The sequence below is a fragment of the Silurus aristotelis genome (genome assembly GCF_946808225.1).
Source record: "Silurus aristotelis genome assembly, chromosome: 6".
Taxonomy (NCBI): Eukaryota; Metazoa; Chordata; class Actinopteri; order Siluriformes; family Siluridae; genus Silurus; species Silurus aristotelis.
In genome coordinates this window covers 2,211,697-2,223,304 of record NC_139579.1, presented here as the reverse complement: position 1 = coordinate 2,223,304, position 11,608 = coordinate 2,211,697, and the positions used below count along the sequence as shown (strand labels likewise).

Genomic DNA, 11,608 nt, shown 5'->3' with positions numbered 1-11,608 from the left:
GCTCTATAGCTCCTGCTTTATTTGTTTATAAGGTGCAGAAGAGAATAATAAACGATTCTAGCACAATTATACTGGTAATTATCTTTTACAGAGCGACCCGTTAATGACTCCATTAATAAAAGGGAAAAACATAAACACAGAATAAAGTGTGGGGATCCCTGGTTTATACAGTTGTGATATAGAAATTGTTTGGGGGACAACCACATATATATATATATATAGGGGTTACTGCTGAGTGTCCATGTAGTCAATATTCTTCACATTGCATGAGTGTCGCTGACACGTACTTCAACTACATTTCCAAGAAATAACTTTTTTTTTTTCTCTTTTTTTTTTAAACTTAGTACACCGTCAGAAGTCTTGGTTACAAATCTTGAAAGTCTCTTCTTTCATCTCGACCAGTTACTGTACACAGAACGTACACTTCAAACGAACCGGCTCCTACGCATTTTCATTTCACTTTAAAGCAACGGGGGGGTGTTTATCATCGGCTACGGTTCCTTATCAGTTCCAATCTATACCAAAAAAAAGTCTTCACTTTCCCTCGAGTACGTTTCTGGCTGGGTTTTCACTTTTCAGACTTTTTGACGCTTTATTTTACGCTTTCATCTTTACCTTTTTTTTTTTTTTTTATGGTGTGAAAGTGTTCAGTTCCTGATTTTTTTGCATGTGTCACACTTTAATGTTTCAGATCGTCACACTAATTTAAATATTAGTAAAAGATAACGCAAGTGAACACAAAGTTTTTAAATGAAGGTTTTTATTATAATTACGTGGTATAATTAAACACTTTCATACCACTGTGTATATAAATAAGAAATAATGCTACGGATACATACAGTAGATCTTCTTGATCCTTCACACATGGTGGTGATGAACATTTTAATATTTTCATAAACAGTTCCAAGTACTCACTCTGTGTCTGTCTGTCTGTCTGTCTGTCTGTCTGTCTGTCTGTCTGTCTGTCTGTCTCAGGTTGAGTCAGCAGCAGATAGCTGATCTGCGTTCTCAAGTCGAGGACTTACAGAAAGCTTTACAGGAGCAGGACAACAAATCTGAGGATGTGAGTTCTATACACACCATCTGGATGTGCATGTACACACACACACACACACACACACAATACACACACTCTGCTTTGGTGATTAATTCAATCAAAAGTACACAATTTTTTCTCTCACGTCTCTCGACGAGTGTTTTAGCGGCGTCCTGGTCCATGTAGCTAACAAACGGTGCGATTATGAAGCTACAGGTTTAACATCAATGCCTCCATCGCCATGACGATCTGATTTATGATTTATCTGAGTTATCTCCTGCTGGAAACCCAAAGCCTCCTCACTGAACCCACATCAGTTTCTTTCCCGATAGTGGATTTCTGGGTCGGATCGTACTGGCTGATGAAGGAGGGATACTGGATTAAAAACAACAAACGTATCACTCCATGTAAAATAGTACCGATCTCGATTCCAGAACTAAATCTGAATATATTCAGTAATAACTGTAATGATATGAGTCAGTAAATCTCCGTGCAGTGCTGCACTGCAGCTCCATGACGTCGTCCCACTGATTTACACTCGAGAGGGAAAGTTGTGTGTGTTTGATTTCGTTGATTCGGGTACTGATTCGGTCTGGAAGTTGATTTGATCATTCTCAGCGATTGTAACATGAAAACCCGAACACCTCATGCTAACACCTTGTTTGCTTTGCCGTTGTGTGTGTGATTGTTTTTCCCAATTAAACCCCTCTGCTCGTTCCGTCTCTCCCTGCCGGCCCTCACCCAAATCCACCAATCGTCTGCTTCCTAGGCCATCGTAAGTACCGCCCCCTTCTCTCTCTGTCTACTAGCTACGAAGTTACATCATGCAGTTCCTACTGTATGTTTCTCTTTTGTGCTTCATTAAATATAGTTTTTTTTTTTGGGTTCCTCCATTCTGATTGGTCAGAAGGTGTTGATCAGTACCAGGCCCGAATTACAAGGATTATATAAATATTTTAAGATTTGTTATGGTTTCCATAGTAACAGTAATTTTGGAAGGAGTCTCCAGAGGAGTTTCCCCATGTGGAAACCTGCAGGTATTGTTATTTACACCGATCAGGAATAACATTATAAAGTTCTTCCCCAAACTGTTAGACGACGTGGATGTTGGAGCATGAAAGTTTCCCTTCACTTGAACTAGGGGACCCAAAAACTGTTCCAGCATGACGAAGATCTCCTGCTATAGAGCCTCCAGCCCTATTGGGATGAATGTGAACGCTGACTGCACCCCAGGCCTCCTTCACCTTCTCACCTCCATCACCTTACTTGTAGCTAAATGAAATCTGACAAACCTCCAGAAAATCTGGTGCAACATCTTCCCAGAAGACTGGAGGTTCTTATAAGAGCAGATGGAGACTAAATGTGGAATGGGATCTTCAAAAGAAGCACAAAGCGATCTTATGGTCATACTTTTGTGTGTATAGTGTAGTGTTAGATTGATGATGTAGACGTAGATGACGTGATGAGTTTTGCAGCCGAAACACAGAATCGGTGATGTTCTGATGTTTTTTCTCCTCTACTTTAGTCATCCTTGCTGCAGAAGAAACTAGAAGAGCATCTGTGAGTATCTGGTGTGTGTGTGTGTGTGTGTGTGGGGGGGGGGGGGGGGTTAATACAATCTGGCCACATGAAGGATTACAGGTTCTGAGTGTGTGTGTGTGTGTGTAGAGAGAAGCTGCACGAAGCCCACTCCGATCTGCAGAAGAAGCGAGAAGTGATCGATGACCTGGAGCCCAGCGTGGACAGCAACAGTAAAAACCTTCATCCTTCTACCTCACGTTTTTTTTTTTTTTTTGCTCACGTCACATCCGTAAACCTCAGAGAAATAAACACCGATCTCACTTCTGTGTCTCTCAGCGGCGAAGAAGATCGATGAGCTGCAGACCATCCTGAGGAAGAAGGACGAGGACATGAGACAGATGGAGGAGAGATACAAGCGCTACATGGAAAAGGCTCGGACGGTGAGCGATCTCGCACGTTCTCACATGTTCTCACACACGTTCTCACACACGTTCTCTGTCTTCCAGTTTGTTTTTGCTCATATTTTATTTCTTCCTTAGTCGCATACTTGGTGGCCAAAAGTTTGCGGACACCTGTCCATAATATATATATATATATTTTTTTTTTTTCTTTTAATCTTCTGGGTGGACGTTCCTCCAGATTTTGTGGAGATCTGGCGTTTATTTCAGCCGCAAGGACGGATGGACTTATGTATTTATCACTATACTGTGTGTGTAGGTGATAAAGAATCTGGATCCAGCGCAGAAACCGAGCACCGTGGCTCCCGAGGTCCAGGCGTTGAAGAACCAGCTCTCTGAGAGAGACCGGAGAATCCAACACCTGGAGGTGAGCTGCATCATTCTGGGTTAACGCTCACTTCCTGTAACTGGAGAATAACATGGAGAATTTCCTGAAGCTGGACTTTCAAGAGGCTCAGCGTGTCCTGAAAAAAAAGAACTCCTAATCACACACACAGGATCACTGTCCATATACTTATGATCTAACAGAACACATCTAACTTCAAAACAAGGTCCTGTGGCTTTAAAAAAAAAAAAGTGTGTAAAGAGCGCCCCCTGGTGTTTAACAGCGTGCTGGCATTTGCATAACGGAATAACCCTCATAAAATCGTATTGAAATGCTTCACACACACACACACACATACACACACACACACGTGCGCAGGTCAGGTGCAGTAATTGTAGCTTGTGTCCAATCGGCACTACGAGTCAAAAAGTGAGTAGGTTTATCAGGTTTAACACGTGAACACGTCTGACTTTGTTTGTGTTTATTACACAGGCATTCACACTTTTGTTCATGTGTGTGTTTTTGTGTGCGGGTGTGTAGCATGATTTTGTAAAGAGCCAGTCCAGACATGATCAGGAGGAGAAGCTGATCATCAGCGCCTGGTACAACATGGTAAGAAAAATTGCTTTTTCAATTAAGACCCTCTGATTGGCTGTTCATGAATCCATCCAATTCCTCGTTCTCAGTACACGTCATCGTTTCCACGGTTACCTGCACCAAAATCAACGATGGTCACGTGTATTAAATTGGGCATCTGATTTGGCTACGGATTTACGATTCTGTACAGGAAGCGAATGTTTGTGTTTGTGGAGGTTTAGTGGTTAAAGCTCTGGGTTACTGATCAGAAGTAAGTCTGACACTCTCGGGGCCCTTGGGGGAGGCTCTTAACCCTCTGTGCTCCATGGTGGACACTAATGTCACTGGGATATGAGAAGAAAGAATTTCACTGTGCTGTAATGTACATGTGACAAGTAAATGTGCCTTTCTTTTCTCTTTTTTGCTATTTTCATTCTTTTCCTTCCTTTTTTTTTCTCTTTTTTTCCCTTTCCTTTCTCTTTTTTCTTTTTTTCCTTTTTCTTTTCTTTCTCTTCCTTTCCTTTCTCTTTTTTCTTTTCTTTCCCTCCTTTTTTCTCTTCTTTTTTTCTCTTTTTTATTTTCTTTCTATTCTTTTCTTTCCTTTTTTTTCCCCCCCTTTCTTTTCTTCTCTTTTCTTACCGTACCTTGCTTTTTTGACATTCCCCAACTGAATGTAACTGTAAAGGGATGGAATATATTTGTAAATATTTTTCCGCCCTTTGATCTTTGAGATTTGATTGATCTTGGTATTTATAATTATTTCTTGTTTACTCTGTTTGACTTTCGTCTTTGTGTTTATAGAGTTACAGGCAGCTGCTGCTTATTAATTATTATTAGTAGTAGTAGTTATTATTACTAATAATTTCTCGTGTGTGTGTGTGTGTGTGTGTGTGTGTGTGTGTGTGTGTGTGTGTGTGTGTAGGGAATGGCCCTGCATCAGAAGGTGGCTAGCGAGCGCTCCAGCGTTCCTGGTCAGGCTCAGTCCTTTCTCGCCCAGCAGAGGCAGTTCACACAGGCGCGGAGATGCCTGGGAGCTCGCCTCCATCCCAGATAACACACACACACACACACACTGTGAGAGCAGCGTAACTCTCCTGCCTTCCCTCTCGCTGCTCTGCTGTAAAACACTTCCCGTTTCCTCCTGGTTCACTGAGACTCTTCATGCTGCTGGAACACATCTGTCTGATATTTTTTATATTTTATCCCTGAGACGTGAGGAGACGGACGGAGCTCCTCCACCTCATCCTAAAGACGCTCTCAGGAGCGAGGGAAGCATCAACGCTGTCGTCTTTCCTCTCGTTTTTTTCTTTCTTTTCTCTTTTTTAAGCGGATCAGGCGGTGTCGGAGCGATCGAACGTTTTCCGTCAGAAATCAGTCGGGTATCAGGGAATTCATAGAACGCTGATTATTTTGAGCGCAAGTGTGTGTGATCGATCAGCGTCTGGGATCATCATCAGACGACAACAAAGTGCGTCTGACTTTAGATTTTTTCCCCCTTTGATCTTTGAGATCTGATTGATCTTGGTCCTTTTAATTTTGTTTGCTCTTGTTTACTCTTTGTTTGTCTTTCGTCTAGTTTTTATTCTATTTATAGTATTTGAATTTATAGAGAGTAGAGACTAGTTGAAGTATTATTATTATTATTATTATTATTATTACTAATAATTTCTCCTCTTTTTTTTTTTTTTTTCCAGCACCTTCACGTGAGTAGATTAAATACATGCCGAGCTTTAACTTTCTCTCGAATCTTGAACACGTCTCTGAACCTCGAGTACTCACTGCTCCTCTAAAGGACGTGGGCATAGCCGGACCTCGTCACGTGGACCGTAATCAGTTTCTCGATTTCACAAATAAATATATACTATACGCAGATTTGTAGAGACACGTGTGTAGGTGTTTAGTAAAGTCAGGTAGGTGAGGAGGGTGCAGGGTTTACAGCAGGAGATCTTCCACACACTTTGAACCCATTTGAAGTAGATCTTCATAGAGCTCGATTTGTGCACATGCTAGAACATCCAAAGATCACGTACCGTCGTGTGCCTCTCAATTTTATGGTAATAGTTTAGTGAAGAACCACACATTGCTGGGAAAAGTCCGGTGTCCCAATACTTTTGCCCGAGTAGCGTGTACGTATTAATCTGGGTAACGAAAAAGGCCAAAGAGTCTCCAGTCGGATTCCTTCTGCCACTGATGTTCAGTTTGGAGGGAATTTCTACCGTGTTCAAGCACCAATGACTCAAAACTCACTACATTTTATTTCCTCCGTAACCGGAGCTTCGTATTTTAGCGTCTACTCGACCTCCAAGTTCAATTTCTTTCTTTTTTTTTTTTTAAACGATGAATTTTCTTTTTTTTTTTTTTTTTTATTGTTTTAAAGCTGTGAATGAACATAAACACTGCTGTTTAGATTTAACACTAAAATAATGTTTTCTGTCTCCAGAGAAAAAAAACAAAACGCTTGAACGATAGAACACGAGTGACCCGTTACCTTCTGTTCATTAGGGGGGTGTGTGTGTGTGTGGGTGTGTGTGGCATCTGTTAATGAAGCACTACTATAGACTATATGAATGGGTTATGTTTTGTTGGTACACTGGACACTTTGATTTGGAGGTGTGTGTGTGTTTGAGGGAGATTCCGGTGCGTGGACACTCATGTCAGCGTTTTCTTTTTTTTTTTCTTTCCTCTTCATGCAATAAAACTCTGATGGATGCACAGAACCTGTGTGAAGCATGTGTGGTTTATTGTTCTTCATCAGATCCTCCAGTGTCGGTGTGAAGGCACATTTCCAGGACGTTCCAGAACCGTGATGCTTCACAGCGGTTGGTCCGGAAGTAGGATTGCAAAATTCTGGGATTTTCAACATTGGAAATTTTCAATAGGAATTAATGAGTATAAAGAAACCTGCAAACGTGTGGGTGAGTCTGTAACAGGGAACTTAGGCCACGCCCCCTTACATGCACTGTGGGTTTCGTCAAACGCAACTTTTTATACTAATCAAATGTCTGTTTAATGTTTATTATTAGTGAAACTAAACTCCACATAGAGCAGGAAGACAATATACTTGTAAATGTTTTAAAGTAACAAAAGTGTTTTCAATGACGTTAATCATCAGGACACCAAACGTACCTTGTTTCCTCACGGACGGTTTTAATCACCGGACGTGCGCGTCATGGCGGATTTCAGTGCCGATTTGAGACTCGGCGCATCAGTAGAACAAATTTTTAGCGATTAAAATTAATCTTTTAGTGCGTCCCAGTAAAGAAAAGGACGTCGTAAATAAACGTGTCGCGCCGACGGTTTTCGATTTCGATTAAAATTAATAATTTTTATATTAATTTATTTATATTAGTAATAAAAACGGTCAAACAATATCCATCTTGCCGAGTTTTGAGGTAAATGACGAATATTACAAAAATGTTTTTAAAAAATTATATTCACGATTAAATTAAAGTATTAGCATTAGCTTGCATGCGTCAGCTGATGACTAAATAAATGTTTATATTTGTTTACATATAATACAGTTTATATAAATTTCCTCAAAATTTCCAACTTGGAATATTTCCCTAATTTCCCAGATGAAGTTCCCACAGAAAGTTTCTGGAAATTTACCAGACATTTTTTACCTAATTGTAACTAATCCTTCGTTTTCACAGCAGCTCTGAGAGAAGTGCATTTTTACATGAACGTTTATGGAAGGAGTTTTTCCGGGTGTCGCCGCTTTGTTTTATGACGTCTTCAGGACGATTGAGAAGCTCAGAAGAAGAGAAAATGCTGGGGGACATGTCATGTTTAAAAGCCCTTGAAGGCGGGTGGTAACAGTGACTCAGTGAACGTTGTTGATTGTGATACTCTTCTATTGTTTCAGCATTTCAATTCAGTCAGTCGCGTGGCAGGATCAATAGTATGGACGAAAGTATGTGCACCCCTGACAATCGCACCAAAATGTTCTCCAAACTCTAACCACAACTTTTGAAGTACACCATCTTTGCCTGTTCTGATGATACAATTTCCCTTCACTGGAACACATTTGCACAAATTGGGCTCTGTGATCGACCTGGTGTGTGAAGGTTGGAGTGGAAAATCTTGAGTGTTCTACACAGAGCTCTGCTCAACCTTCTCAACCCTAATAAACACCTTTTGGGATGAATTAGATCTGGAAGCTCCTCAAACAAATCTCAATTCCTGGTCTCAGAAAATTCTCTTGTAGCTGAAGGAACACAAATGACCAGTCCCACACACCAGGATTTTGGAGGCAGTGGTGGTTCAGTGGTTAAGGTTCTGGGTTCCTGATTTATAGTTTTTGGTTTTTGTTTCCCCTTTTGAATCAGAGGAGACCAAAAGCAAGGCAATGTTAAGTGGCCCCTGTTGGGCCCTTGAGTGAGGCACGTAACCGGTTCTGAGAAGCTGGGATATGCAAAAGTGATTTTTCTTTGGGATTAATAAAGTTCTCTGAGAGAAATCTAGTGGAAAGCCTGCAGCATACAGTTCATGTTGTTTGAAGGCTGTTGCTGTAATCAATCAGATTTCGAGTTGGCAGCACTGAGGCCATCTCGCAGGCATCCAGTAACGTTGGCGTTTTCACGTCCTTTGATTGGATGGTCAAAGAGTGCACTAGTCAGAGCTCGTGACCCGCATCTGTAGCAAACTGCACAAGCTCAAATATTTAATTTCACAATGGCTGATGGAGAAGAAACGGATTTGTTTGGTTTGTTTTTTTCATAATTATGATGGTATTAGGAGGTCGATATATATATATATATATATATATATATATATATATATATATATATATATATATATATATATATATGCAAATTGCTAAATCTACTGACGATGGAGTTGCGTTCGGATGACCCCATCGTAACATAATAATATAATAATTATAGCAAAACAGAGCAATTTCCACTTTCGTAATTAATAAACTTTACATGTGTAAACAGCAGTGGATGTTCTCTGTCTCAGTTTCCAGCGACGCTGATAAAAAGGAGAGAGACGAGAGCGATAATTGGGTTTTAAAACGGCAAAAATACAGGCAGCTGAACTCTGGTGAGAGTACGACATCTTAACAGGGCAGGGAGACGCGTTTATCGTATCTATATCGTCATTGTAAGATCGAAAAATCGAACCTGTATATCGATAAATGAATACAGTGTAGAAAGATCAACGCCACTTCCAGCAGTGCACATCCGCGTCCTGTAGGTGGCGCCCAAGCACGTCTGAATTTTAGAACAAACACCCACAGCAAAAAAAAAAAAAAAAAGAAAAAACGTAGAAGAAGAAAAACGACCCGAATCCAAGATGGCGGCCGGTCGACAATGAAGCGAAAACAAAGTTGTCTGGAAATAAAACCTTTGCGCGGATGAATTCGCGGTTTGGTGGTGTTTTGGTTGGAGTTCGGCGGCTGTAAAGGTTGAAGGAGGCGGTGTTTGTTGTTAAAAAAGAAAAAAAAGAAAAAAAAGAAGAAGCGGATTCTGGTTAGCGTTTTTTTTTTTAGCGTTTTATTTTTTCTTCTTCGTGGGTTTTTGTTTTTGAAGAAAAGACATTGAAGGAATAATCACCGGAAGTTGAAGAAGGAGTGAAAATATGGAGGAGAAAAGGAGGAGCAGAGAGAACCAGAGCCGCAGCCGCAGCAGCAGCAGCAGCAGCAGTACCGGGAGCAGCAGTGGCAGTGAGTCGAGCAGCGGGCCTTCATCCCCAGCCAACCCTGGCCGCGGCTCCAAAGGGGGGAGCAGCAGAAGCGCCGCCGCCGGTGGAAGTGGAGGAGGAGGTAACGCCTTCGCTAACGACGGCAGCTTCATGGAGCTCTTCAAGAAGAAGATGGAGGAGGAGCGGCGGAGAAAGGAGCAGGACGAGGCGGGCAACGGGCAGGCGACTGAGGACAAGAAGCCCGTTAGCGTGGCCAGCTTTGTAAGGGGGTTTATAAGCAGTGTGTCTCACTTTGACACACACACTCCAGATCAGAGCAGGGTGTCATACTTAGTGTCAGGAATCATCCATCTCACACACCTCACACACAGTAGTCTTAGATGATGTTTAAAACATCTGGTTGTAGAGATTTGGGATTTGAGATGTTAGAAAGCTTTTGGTCCAGGTCCACATTAGAGCTTGTTGTGTATGAGATGATGCTCGAGCTCCACAGGCTCGTGCTTACCCGTGAAGCCTGGTGTGTTATTGAGACGGGAGAAAGCGTGTTGAGGGGACGGGTGAATGGCGCCTGGCTGAAGGACAGGCGTTGTCCGGGGTCGGCCCGTGTAACGCTTTCAGTCTTCTCCCCCTAACCCAGGTGGGCAAGCGCAGAGGCGGCGCCAAGTTGGCACTCAAGACTGGAGTGGTGGCCAAGAAGCAGAAACTCGACTCGGAGGTGAGTGCGGCGAAAAACGTCCGCCCTTAAGCGGTTTCTTATATTACGGTTAAGGGCCTTGCTCAAGGGCCCGACAGTGTCAGCTTGGTGGTGCTGGGATTTGAACCCATGACCTTCTGATCAGAAGTCCTATTGTTATAACTGAACACTGTTTTGCTCGGATATTTGGATGACACGCGCCATAACACACTTTCTCTCTCTCTCTGTGTGTGTGTAGGCTGAGACGGGTAAAGGAGACGCCTGGTCTAAGTACATGGCCGAGGTAAAAAAGTATAAAGCTCACCAGTGCGGAGACGACGACAAAACCAGACCTCTGGTCAAATAAGACTGTGGCCGAGCTGTGTGACGTCCTCTACACCACACACGCACACACACACGCTCAGTCTCATTCTTTTATTCTTCTTCCTCTTATATTTTCCTCTTTTGTGTATAGGTTTCCTTATTGTGCCGTGTGTCATGTGACCTGGATGCTTTTTTTTTGTTTGTTTTTTTAAACACATCACTTTGAGCATCATCTTCATCAGTGTTGTTGATTGGAGTGTGTGTGTGATGCTCAGTGGTGTGTTGAAGTATCCTGGTCTGATGTCACACCTTTCTGAATCTTTTGTTGTTGGTTTGTTGTTTGTTTCATGATGATGGATGTGACCTGAATTCAGTGATTAAAAGAAAAAGAAACCGATGAGCTCCGAACAGCTCGCGTTCTTCATGGTGCTGACGTACACGCTTCAGCGGCAAGGGAGGGGTTTATAAATCACGTTTTACAGGTTAATAATCACGTGACTTTAAAATATTATTATTACACACACTTTAGAGTGATTGAGGTACACAGTTACCTGGTCCCCATAAACCACCGACACCTGGGGACCGTGTTCTGTGTGTGTGTAGAGAAATTTCAGTATTAATAAATCACAAACCGAATCAAGATTCTAGACCCCCTTTCCACGATCACCACGACCTCTGGGGATCACGATCTTTATCAGGGTAAAGAAACGCTCGCAAGGAACAAATCTAATATTTTCCCTGTACCCATTTTATGTCAATATTCTGGATAAGCCCCACCCATTTACACCCAGTCTGGATAAGCCCTGCCTACTTTGTCAATAGTCTGGATAAGTCCCACCCATTTTACACCAAGAGTCTGGATAACACCTGCCCATTTATGCTGTGAGACTGGATAAGCCCCACCCATTGATAAACACAGGACTGGATAAGCCCCACCCATTAGATACCACAAGTCTGTATGAGACCAAACAGGGCAGTTATCTGTAATCCTTGCATCGTTTTTAATTTTGTTTATTATTATTAAATGGATTCTGCAGGTGTAATGTTCA

At 42.0% G+C, this 11,608-nt stretch overlaps 2 protein-coding genes across 3 annotated transcripts in view; both read left to right on the top strand.

Moving 5' to 3' along the window:
• The window catches only part of hook2 (hook microtubule-tethering protein 2), a 16,725-nt gene extending 10,092 nt beyond the window's left edge, over positions 1–6,633 (top strand). Inside the window, exons 16-22 of one of the 2 annotated variants that reach the window (XR_014534161.1) lie at positions 976–1,811; positions 2,562–2,596; positions 2,705–2,787; positions 2,894–2,997; positions 3,275–3,382; positions 3,881–3,952; positions 4,839–6,633. Coding sequence is in view for 1 of the 2 variants with exons in the window: in XM_083545031.1 (XP_083401157.1) it covers positions 976–1,063; positions 2,562–2,596; positions 2,705–2,787; positions 2,894–2,997; positions 3,275–3,382; positions 3,881–3,952; positions 4,839–4,970 (622 nt within the window). In the remaining variant the exon portion in view is untranslated. The remainder of the gene's footprint in view (positions 1–975; positions 1,812–2,561; positions 2,597–2,704; positions 2,788–2,893; positions 2,998–3,274; positions 3,383–3,880; positions 3,953–4,838) is intronic. The other variant, XM_083545031.1, reaches the window with a different exon arrangement.
• A 2,552-nt stretch (positions 6,634–9,185) lies between these two features.
• trir (telomerase RNA component interacting RNase) lies at positions 9,186–10,956 on the top strand. The gene is made up of 3 exons (XM_083545340.1): positions 9,186–9,823; positions 10,200–10,277; positions 10,495–10,956. Exons 1-3 carry the CDS (start codon positions 9,500–9,502, stop codon positions 10,600–10,602), a joined length of 510 nt encoding a protein of 169 aa, XP_083401466.1. The 5' UTR covers positions 9,186–9,499; the 3' UTR covers positions 10,603–10,956.
• The last annotated feature ends 652 nt before the right edge of the window (positions 10,957–11,608 follow it).

Bases quoted from the DNA above. Each gene is read 5' to 3' on its own strand.
- trir (XM_083545340.1), top strand. From the start codon at position 9,500: ATGGAGGAGAAAAGGAGGAGCAGAGAGAACCAGAGCCGCAGCCGCAGC. The intron at 9,824-10,199 runs GTAAGGGGGTTT...CCCCTAACCCAG, and splicing joins CCGTTAGCGTGGCCAGCTTT to GTGGGCAAGCGCAGAGGCGG. The intron at 10,278-10,494 runs GTGAGTGCGGCG...GTGTGTGTGTAG, and splicing joins AGCAGAAACTCGACTCGGAG to GCTGAGACGGGTAAAGGAGA.